This window comes from Ictalurus furcatus, chromosome 19, assembly GCF_023375685.1.
Source record: "Ictalurus furcatus strain D&B chromosome 19, Billie_1.0, whole genome shotgun sequence".
Lineage (NCBI taxonomy): Eukaryota > Metazoa > Chordata > Actinopteri > Siluriformes > Ictaluridae > Ictalurus > Ictalurus furcatus.
Window position 1 is genome coordinate 26,005,457 of NC_071273.1, and position 10,048 is coordinate 26,015,504.

Consider the following 10,048-nt stretch of genomic DNA (forward strand, 5'->3'; position numbering starts at 1 on the left):
GAATTGCAAACCAAATTTAACTGTACTTGTACAATGACAATAAAGATTAAATTCTCTTCTATTCTCAGGAACACACACATAAATACACATAAATACACATCAATTGACATAATGAAAACATTTACCTCATTTTATAAATAATACCTCATATTCAATGTTAAGGGAGACCGGGGATGGTTGTTACATTTTTGACATTTCTATCTGTATCTTGGAGTTATTTTATGCCACTGTGTTCAAAATGTGTTTCAAACTAGTTACAAGTGTCTGCTTTTAAATGACATAGCTGTTATCTTTGCAGCACAAACAGAAAAGGCATGGTTTAGATTCAAACACGAGGAGTGAAATGTTACAATTCACCCCATAGTCTGGGTTAGTTGTAACATACCCTGGGGTGAGATGTAACATTGTGAAATAAGAAAAAAATGGTTGGTGTGTGTGTGTGTGTGTGTGTGTGTGTGTGTGTGTGTGTGTGTGTGTGTGTGTGTGTATGTGTGTAACAAAACTGAATAAAAAGCAAATGTGCACCAGCTTGAACAACTGAACAACATTACCACATTGTGTTGATTAAAACTGGTGGTCTGTGCCAGGCTTGTGGCCTCAGGGTTCCTAATGGACAGAGTTGGGTTTCTTTTCATGTAGACTGAAAACCAGTCTGCTCCTGCCTTTGAAGATTCCTCCCATGTCTTTAGATATGTGCACCCACATTTCACAGCAAGCTGATACACAAGTTCTCTCACCTGTAATCTCTCACCTGTAATCATTTTCAATATTTCCCCATCTCTCCATCTGTATGTATTACATTGGCACCACTACAATTTGATCATTTTCTTCTATCTTTCTCCTTTCTTATCCCTAATCCTACTCTTTATCCTACTTACCTCACATGGACACAGTCCATAAAATGCATCAGCTGCCCTCATCAGATATTCTGTAAGTTCTTTCTCTTGTTCATCAGTGAAGATCTTCTTTCCACTGTGGTAGCCTGCACTCGGAAGTTCCCTTCATCCCTTCTCTTCTAACATCTTCCTCTTTTACAGAATCTGTACAAGGTTACATGGCAAATGTCGTACAATTTTCCCACAGATCGTACAGATTTTCCTGCTCTTTTACATAATCTGATGCTCTTTTCAAAATGCTGAGAGACACCCATCAGTGTGTCTTTCTCTTCCAAGGCCTAGGCATACTGAAATTCAAAGAAAACATATAAATACAATGAAACATTTGCTTGGGGTAGGTTATAACATGTTTCACTGATGTTACAACTAACCCAGAGTCTTGTAGCCATGAACTAGCTCACCTTACAGCTAACAGCCAAAACATTAGCACTAACAACTTACATGAAAAATATCGACACAGACCCACAATGAACATAATTTAACTTTGATGAGTTTAACTACAAAGCAGGCATTGCCATCACACAAATAAATGAAGTAAATAAAAGTTATTTTTGTTCATCAAGGGGTCAGCTATAACGCACACCTTTTAGATTTTTGATATTTAATAAAATAAACTGTCAAATCATATGCAAACATTGTGATGTTTTTATACCGTATGGACAGATACACAAAATATACCATAATTTAAAGCTCAATATCATTTGAAGAGAATGACTTGGTCGTAAAACCAACTGTAAAGTGTTCCTGTAGGTGTCAGGTATGATGCAGACTTTTTAGATTTTTGATAAAACACCTAGATGAACACTTTACAGTTGGTTTTATGACTGTAAGTCATTCCCTTCGAATGCTATTGAAGTTAGAAACATGTATAACAATATGTAACTTTAGAGATGGTCCCTTAATTTGCGCATATCTGCGAATACTGAACGTCCAATGTAAAGCCAACTTTATGCCAGTCCGCTAGGTTCATCTCCTCTTGTGGCTTGTTTGCACAATCCCACCACTAGGGGGCGGCCCAGAGTAACATGTTACAATAGTATCGGCAATCCATGTAACATGTCTTTGGAAAACATTTGGCAACATGTCTTTGGAAAGGAGGAGGACATTTTTGTATTTTGGTGCTGGTGGACACAGGTATATCTGTACATACAGAACAAAACATTCAATGAGATAGGAATAAAAGCAAATAATATTCTCTTAAAATAAGGTTTTAACACTGGGAGAAAAATGTAATGAAGTGAAGACAGAACGTTGCAGTCACTAAAAAATATTGTATTTCGCAAATACCTGATGTGGTGGTGGTGGTGGTGGTGGGTGTAGTAGTGGACACATCTGTAATTACAGAATATTAAATAAAAAAACACTTTCTATCATATAATAAAATATACTCTCACTAAATAAGGGTTATGACCTGCTGATCAGTGTATTACAGTTTAGGGTCTGAGCTTTCAAACTAATATCTAAGATTATAAATAAAAGTTATCAGGTCTTAACACTGGGAGAAAAGTGTAATGAGTGGAGACAGGAAGCTGAAAAGTTAGCACACCCCTCTGACCTGCACAGGTGACTCCAGCATGAGAGCAGTCAGTGTGTTTCTTCAGGGAATGATGACAGTCCCACAGGTGAATCTCATCCCCTCGACACTTCACTCTGTTCAGCCAGATAGTCCCTTCACCAGGACCAGAACTAACATTCCTATCAGCACTCAGCGCCGACCCACAGCCCAGCTGTCTGCACACCACCTGAGCGTTCCTGATGTTCCACTGATCATCACAAACGGAGCCCCACGTAGCGTTATGATACACCTCCAACCTCCCAGAGCAGCTTCCCTCTCCTCCACTCAGCCTGAGAGACCAGTGCTCTACATCACACACATCACACATGAGGAAACACACCAACGCTGAATAACAGCTCCAGTCACACAGCTCACTACAACACAATGACAATATAACCTTATATTATACTCAACATGCTCTAGTTTACCCAAAATTATTTTCTGTAATGAGATGTTTCTGTCACATTAATGGAAGGAGTCTCCAGTGTCAGCGCTTTGTAACAGTCAGAGGTAAAGCTGTAACTTTAAGTTTTCTGACATCTTCAGAACAGAGAAGTTTACGCTTCACAGTTTCTCTGTAACATGACTGTGAATTTTTGAAAATGTCAATGTGAAATAAAGAGAAGGTTGTTGTGGAACGACTGTTTATAGCTACTATAATGTAAGTGATAACAGGAATTAACTGTTTTATTCAACAACATTAAATAAACTTTAAATTGATAAAATGCATTTCATATCGTCCTTTAATCTAAAAAATGTAATCGTTGGTTTATTGCTGTGTTATTAGAGGAATAAATCACTTCAGGACCTGCTGTTACAGGAAAATAATCAACTTCTGGGTAGAAACAGTAACTCTTTCCTTATCAAGCTGCAGATTTAAGTGTCCTTACTTGAGCAATATTTCTGAAGAGGAAATGACGAGCATGCTCCATGAGTACGTAGAGACGTTCCATCGTCTGCAGTAATAAAATGCATGAAACAGACTTTTCTCTCTTTCTTATTTTATAGCTGGAATATTTATGCAAATTCTACAGCAATGTATAAAACTAGTAGAGAGAGAGACTCCTCCTACCTGTGCAGGTAATATGAACCACCTCAGCACGATTATCACATCTGTTCTGTCCCCAGGGTGAAGATGGACACTTCAACAGATTAGAGTCGTGTTTCCTACATTTCACATGATCCAGCCAGTTAGGAGCAGATTCGACTCTCGCTCTGGCCGAGTCCAAACGCTCGCGTCTTCCACAGTTCAGCTCTCGACACACCATATCTGCTGTTTCTGACTCCATCTGATTGTGACACACATTACCCCAGGTTCCATTGTAGAACACTTCCAGATTCCCCTCACAGCCCTCCGTGAGTCGGATCTCTTTAAACTCTGGTGAGAGAAGGATGACTTACACTTAATCTGTAAAAATCCTGTTTTATTGACTCAGTTAAATATGTGTAATATTATCTTTATGTAAAAAAGATATTCAACATGGATTACATTTATAAAAAGGGCTATCATGGTGAATTTCAGGAACTTTGGACCTCAGTTTGAAATACAGACATATTCATATTTACAGGTTTAATCTCAGCCATTACACTGTACCTGAGCACACGACTCCTACGTCCTCCTGGTGTCCACATTCACCCTCTTCACACAGCTGAAATCTGCAGTTCCACAGGGACGTCTCGTTCCCCTCACACTCCACCTCATTCAGCCATATGGACCCAGTTCCAGGACCAAACCAGGCTGGTATGTGGGTACTGAGGGCCACTCCACACTGCAGCTGTCTGCACACCACCTGCGCATCCTCAATATCCCACGAGTCATCACACACTGTCCCCCACGAGCCGCTGTGGAAAACCTCCAGCCTTCCTGCACAGTCTCCCCCAGAACCAACCAGTCTGATGGAGCTGGGGTCTGGATTAAATGTTATAAGTTATATAAAACTAATATACTATTATAACATATTTAATTACTCTGTATATTTAGTAAGATACTTTAGAATTATAAAACATGTATTACTGTTGTTATTAGCTGCTCATTGGTAGGTGTTGTGCTGCTTACCTGAGCAGGTGATGTACAGCTGTTCCCCGGAGCTGCAGTTGACAGGTTGTGCACTGCTGCAATTCCCCAGATGAGCTTCACTCCCAGAGCAGCTGAAACCCGTTACACACATGTGTTTGTGTTCAGTGGTGGATGGAAAGGAGCGGTAGTTCATCACGGAGCCACAGCCCAGCTGTCTGCAGAGCCCGGACGCCTCAGTCAGACTCCACGAGTCCAGGAGAACTCTCCTCCAGTCCTGTCTGAAATAAATCTCCACCTCCCCCTGACACTCGCTCCCTCCAGACAACCGCACTCGCCCCTCATGAAACGCCACGGATGATCCTGAAGCAGAAGAACATCATTTAAATATTCTAATGAACACTGACTTTATTCACTAACGTGGTGTAGGTGACGTTAATATCTCACCATTACAGATGACTCCAGCATCGTGTTTATGAGAGCATGCAGCTCGACTCCATGATGAGATCCCACGTTGTGATAGATGTGTCTCCTTCCCCTGACAATCAAACACATCAGCCCAGATGTGGCCACTCCCCTCCCCAAACCAGTCCACCTCCACCACAGCCACAGCACTCCCACAACCCAGCTGTGCACAGAGAACATCTGCAGCTCTCATATCCCAGCCTACAGCACAAACTGTGCCCCAGTCACTGAGGTACTGGAGCTCCACTCGACCAGAACAGGAGTCCGGTCCGTTCACCAGCCGCGCCCCTGTGTGACCTGAACAAACAGCCGAGAGCTCAGTGAAAGAGGAAAATTAACAAAGACAGCTTAAAGTTTGATTGACAGGTATGTGTTCTCTATTTAAACAGAAGTTAAATCATGATACTTCACCAGAACATATTAATCCCACATCGTTGTAATGGGAGCAGGTTGAGTGTTTGAGTGAAGATGATGTTGGACAGAAGTAAATCTGAGATTCATTTCCTCTACACTGAAGCTCCTCTGTCCACACCTGACCCTCCCCTCGGCCAAAAGCAGCTGATCCCAGCACCTCCACAGGAATCCCACAGCCCAGCTCTCGACACACAACCTCTGCATCCTGCTGGTCAAAGTCAGCATCACACACTGTGGACCAGGAACCTCCATGAAGCACCTCCACTCTCCCAGAGCACCGGTGAGGACCAGCAGTGAGTCTCGACATTCTGTGACCTGGGTTTAATTTAATTGTGTTAATATTGGGAAAAACACGCTGCTTAAACCCTCTTTCTGAAGTCTTTTAGTAGATATGTAGGCATGCTCATTTTAGGCCGTGTTGGGGAGAAGCTAACTAAAAGTACTGATGCTACTAACCTAACTACATTTTTCAGTAGTGTGACAGTGGCTCTGCTACTTTATAAATAGTTTCTCTTTTCCTGTAACGAGTTACTTTTTCAAACCAGTAGCGATGTAGCGTCACCAATCGCTACGTATTTTGTCCAGTTATAACGGTCCTCTTCATTGCATACCTGAGCAGGTGACTCCAGCATCTTCACCATGACCACAGTCACTTTTCCCCCACCCACTTGATCCACAGTTCTTCAGTGTCGACTCTGATCCTCTACAGCGTACATCATCCATCCAGATTGGTCCTGATCCTGGTCCAAAGTGACCGTATTTTCGTGCATTTACAGCCTCCCCACAGCGCAGCTCTCTACACACCACTGCAGCATCGTCCATATCCCAGTCATCACCACACACTGTTCCCCACTGTCCTTCATGAAGAACCTCCACTCTCCCAGCACAGCGACTTCCACCATTCACCAACCTCACACTGTCTGAGAGAGAGAGAGAGAGAGAGAGAGAGAGAGAGGTTATATTTCCTTTTTTTACACACAATTTCTCTCTCTATCACCACACACACACACACACACATACACACACATTTTCTCTCTCTCTATGACCACACACAATCACATACACACACACACACACACACACACACACACACACACACACACACACAATTTCTCTCTCTATCACCACACACACACACAATAAATCCTGTGTAAACTGTAATCATTAATCGGGACCTGATTTTATAACTGAGGCCTCAGAAAAACCCCTGAGGATGATGTGTGTACGCTCATGTACAGCTTTTTAAATTCTATAAAAATGAAAGACTTTCACTGTTTATAAAGTTACGATCAGTCCAGGAAAATTTCTCCCATTTCAGGATTAAAAATGGTGGCTACTGTTAAAGTGAGAAGTGTGTGATGTTTTAGTGTGAATAATCAGTGTGTACTTACCAGCTGCTGTGAGTGTGAGTGTGGATGAGAGAAGAATAAAAGTCAGACAGATTTCCATCTCCCTCCTCGCTGTACACGATGTGCTCACCTCCACTCGCCCAGAGAGACTGAGAGAAGTGTGTCCCCTCACTCAGCCCCTTACAGAGAGAGAGACAGAGAGACAGACAGAGAGAAAGAGACAGCCACCAATCACACACACTGTTACCTTATTAGAAAGACGAGAGGAAATCATCACACAGCCTCAATAACAAATCAGACGAGGCATCTCTCACCTTCTCCATATATATCAAAATAACGTCAGCGCTGATGAACAGAGCTCCGCCTCCCGCCTCTGAGGTGTGTGACTGAGGAACAGAGCTCCGCCTCCCGTCTCTGAGGTGTGTGACTGATGAGAGTCAACCACATCACACACTGATTTCAGAGAGAGGAAGCACTCGGCTGTGTTACAGCATTAATTATTTTACTGAAATTAGAAATGTATTTGCTAATAATTTTAAGAAATATCGGAAAAATGTACTATTTCACTTCGAATTAGTTACTATTTTTGAATTACACACACATTTAGTCTGGGTTTCAGGATTATAAACATTAATTATTTAAAAATATATATTATTTCGTATTTTTATTACTAACATTAAAATTTAGCATCCACAAGATGGCAGTAAAGCACTTCCACACTGAGATTTCTGTTTAGTGAAATGTGTTTTTCTCTTAACTGACCTGCTGAGGGCGCTGTGGGGATTATTATTATTATTATCATTATTATCATTATTATCATTATTTATTTATTTATTCATTTTTTTCTCCACAATATTTTTATTTTTTACTTCGTAACACTTTGAAATACAGCCTTTTACACTCATTCAAGTTCTATACATCCACAAACACTCTGCAGTTACTCTGGATAATACTTATATATATATATATATATATATATATATATATATATATATATATATATATATATATATATATATATATATATGTATGTATATATATATATATATGTATGTATATATATATATATATGTATGTATATATATAAATATCTCACACAAACAAATAAACCAACAAAAAAGAAAGAAAAAAACAAAACACTCAGAACAAGAATGCTCCTCCTGTTTTAGCAAATGATAATCTATTCACAATTGACTTCTATAATCATAATTAATACAAAATGAAACAAAAATATGTTGAAGGATATCAAGTTTACAAAGTCGGACCCCTCACTGTCTACAAATATTAATCATCCACTCCCTCATCTGTTAAATCCAAATCCTTAATACAATCAATGAAAGGGCTCCATATATTTTTCAAATATTTGCTGTTTAGCTTTTAATATGTAAGTTATCCTTTCTAACGGAACACTTGACAACATTTGTCTTATCCATTGAGTAGTACTCGGTCTGTGAGTCTTTGTCCACAACAATGTGACACATTTTTTGGCATGGAGCGAGCCGAGGTCTATAAACGCTCGCTCATTTCTACTATAATTATGTTTCTCTGGGTAAAAGCCCGACAGAAAAAGCTTAGAGTCCAGTAAAATTGGTTTTGAAATGATCTTCTCCATTATGACTCTTACCTCTTCCCAGAATAATTTAGTCCTTCTGCATTGCCAAATACAATGAAGCAAAGTTCCTCCAGCGTCCATACATTTTGTACATATGTCTGGTACGTTTTTATTATATCTATTTAATTCCACCGGTGCTACATATGTCCTCAATAACCATTTATACTGTATGAGTTTAAGGCATATATTTATAGACATAGTATGAGCCTTAGTACAAGCTACTTTCCAAACCAATTTGGTTTGTAGTTTGTTTCTGTAGTCTTTTTGCTGTGTCTGAGTATATGTATGAGGGAAGAGGTAGGGTTAGATTATGAGATTCCATTTCTGTCCAATGTGGAGACTCACATGTTGAGAAGTAGAACATTACAGACCTCAGCGGTGCAGCCCAGTAATACCACAATAAGTTTGGACATTTTACCCGTCTGTCAAATGGTAAATACAACAAAGACAAACGAAGCCTTGCTCTCCTGTTGTTCCAAATAAATCTGACAAACATGGTTTTAATTCTTGAAAACAGATCTGAAGGTGGTGGTAGTGGAATATTTTGAAATAAGTAAAGTAGTTTGGGTAGTATATTCATTTTGTATATATTAATTCTCCCAATTATAGATACTGGTAGTGACATCCATCTATCAATTGACTCATTCATTTCCAGCATTAAAAGGTTCATAGTTAGCTTCAACAACCTTTTCCAGTCTTGGCAAAATCTGTACTCCCAAATATTTAAACTGTTCTACAACATTAAATTGAATTACCTCTGAAATCGGATTCCCTCTCTCATTTGAATAGAGCAGTAATATAGAAGATTTTGTGTTATTTACCTTATGTCCCGAGATAGCACCAAATGTCTTAATTATCTCCAACACAGCTGGAATTGATTTACTTATATCCGACATAAATAGAATGACATCGTCAGCATACAAAGATATCCTGTGTTCTCTCAGCCCTACCGCTATTCCACAAAATCGCTGATATGAATCCAAGAGTTTCAAATGCTAATGTGAACAACAAAGGAGAGAGCGGGCAACCCTGTCGGCATCCTTTACTGATTTTTATTGGTTTTGACATATTTCTATTTGTCAAGATTTCTGCAGTTGAATTTTTATATATTACCTTAATGCATTTTATGAAATTATTTCCACTTCCAAATCTTTCTAAAACATTGAAAAGATAGGGCCATTCAACCCTATCAAAGGACTTTTCGGCATCTAATGATAGGAGAGCTGTATCGGACATTTCTTTGTTAGTATGAATAACGTTCAGTACCCTTCTCACATTATGGAAACCTTGCCTTCCCATTTTGAATCCATTTTGATCTTTATCAATGGTATGTGGTAATACTTTTGTAACCGTTTTGCTGAAAGTTTACATATTATCTTAAGGTCAGAATTTAACAGACTCATGTTTTCACATTTGTCAGAGGGTTTACCTGGTTTTGGCAGTAATGTAATCAGAGCAGTGTTCATAGAGGGTGGAAAACTTTCTTTCTGAAATGCCTCCAGAAACATTTCCAATAGTGGAGTTAACAATTTGTTTTTACATTTTTTATACATATCAACTGAAGACCGTCTGGTCCTGCCCTTTTTCCTTACTTCAAGTCAACAATGGCTTGCCCTATCTCTTCCCCATTAATTTCCATCCCCAGGTCTTCTTTATGTTCATCTGGGAAATGAGGTATAGGTAGTTCATCTAAAAACCTATTTTATATAATTCTTCATAGTAACCTCTAAAGGCATCATTAAT

The 10,048-nt window shown here is 39.4% G+C and overlaps 3 protein-coding genes across 3 annotated transcripts; all 3 read right to left on the reverse strand.

The window, feature by feature from the left end:
- Nucleotides 1-1,545: 1,545 nt before the first annotated feature.
- Nucleotides 1,546-2,867, reverse strand: LOC128623159 (scavenger receptor cysteine-rich type 1 protein M130-like). The gene is made up of 4 exons (XM_053650045.1): nt 2,861-2,867; nt 2,452-2,757; nt 2,184-2,228; nt 1,546-2,036 (listed from the first exon to the last, which is right to left on the reverse strand). Exons 1-4 carry the CDS (start codon nt 2,865-2,867, stop codon nt 1,900-1,902), a joined length of 495 nt encoding a protein of 164 aa, XP_053506020.1. The 3' UTR covers nt 1,546-1,899.
- A 470-nt stretch (nt 2,868-3,337) lies between these two features.
- On the reverse strand, nt 3,338-5,238 carry LOC128623160 (scavenger receptor cysteine-rich type 1 protein M130-like). The gene is made up of 4 exons (XM_053650046.1): nt 4,913-5,238; nt 4,508-4,828; nt 4,046-4,360; nt 3,338-3,829 (listed from the first exon to the last, which is right to left on the reverse strand). The coding sequence occupies exons 1-4, from the start codon at nt 5,121-5,123 to the stop codon at nt 3,498-3,500; spliced, it is 1,179 nt and encodes a 392-aa protein (XP_053506021.1). The 5' UTR covers nt 5,124-5,238; the 3' UTR covers nt 3,338-3,497.
- A 65-nt stretch (nt 5,239-5,303) lies between these two features.
- On the reverse strand, nt 5,304-6,811 carry LOC128623296 (deleted in malignant brain tumors 1 protein-like). Its single transcript, XM_053650263.1, has 3 exons — nt 6,736-6,811; nt 5,956-6,264; nt 5,304-5,659 (listed from the first exon to the last, which is right to left on the reverse strand). The coding sequence occupies exons 1-3, from the start codon at nt 6,791-6,793 to the stop codon at nt 5,328-5,330; spliced, it is 699 nt and encodes a 232-aa protein (XP_053506238.1). The 5' UTR covers nt 6,794-6,811; the 3' UTR covers nt 5,304-5,327.
- Nucleotides 6,812-10,048: the final 3,237 nt, after the last annotated feature.

Bases quoted from the DNA above. Each gene is read 5' to 3' on its own strand.
- LOC128623160 (XM_053650046.1), bottom strand. From the start codon at position 5,123: ATGAGAGCTGCAGATGTTCTCTGTGCACAGCTGGGTTGTGGGAGTGCT. The intron at 4,829-4,912 runs GTGAGATATTAA...CTTCTGCTTCAG, and splicing joins TGCTGGAGTCATCTGTAATG to GATCATCCGTGGCGTTTCAT. The intron at 3,830-4,045 runs GTACAGTGTAAT...TTCTCTCACCAG, and splicing joins CGTAGGAGTCGTGTGCTCAG to AGTTTAAAGAGATCCGACTC.
- LOC128623159 (XM_053650045.1), bottom strand. The intron at 2,229-2,451 runs GTCAGAGGGGTG...CTGTAATTACAG, and splicing joins TGCTGGAGTCACCTGTGCAG to ATGTGTCCACTACTACACCC. The intron at 2,037-2,183 runs GTATTTGCGAAA...CTGTATGTACAG, and splicing joins CACCACCACCACCACATCAG to ATATACCTGTGTCCACCAGC.
- LOC128623296 (XM_053650263.1), bottom strand. From the start codon at position 6,793: ATGGAAATCTGTCTGACTTTTATTCTTCTCTCATCCACACTCACACTC. The intron at 6,265-6,735 runs GTAAGTACACAC...TCTCTCTCTCAG, and splicing joins ACTCACACTCACAGCAGCTG to ACAGTGTGAGGTTGGTGAAT. The intron at 5,660-5,955 runs GTATGCAATGAA...AATTAAACCCAG, and splicing joins TGCTGGAGTCACCTGCTCAG to GTCACAGAATGTCGAGACTC.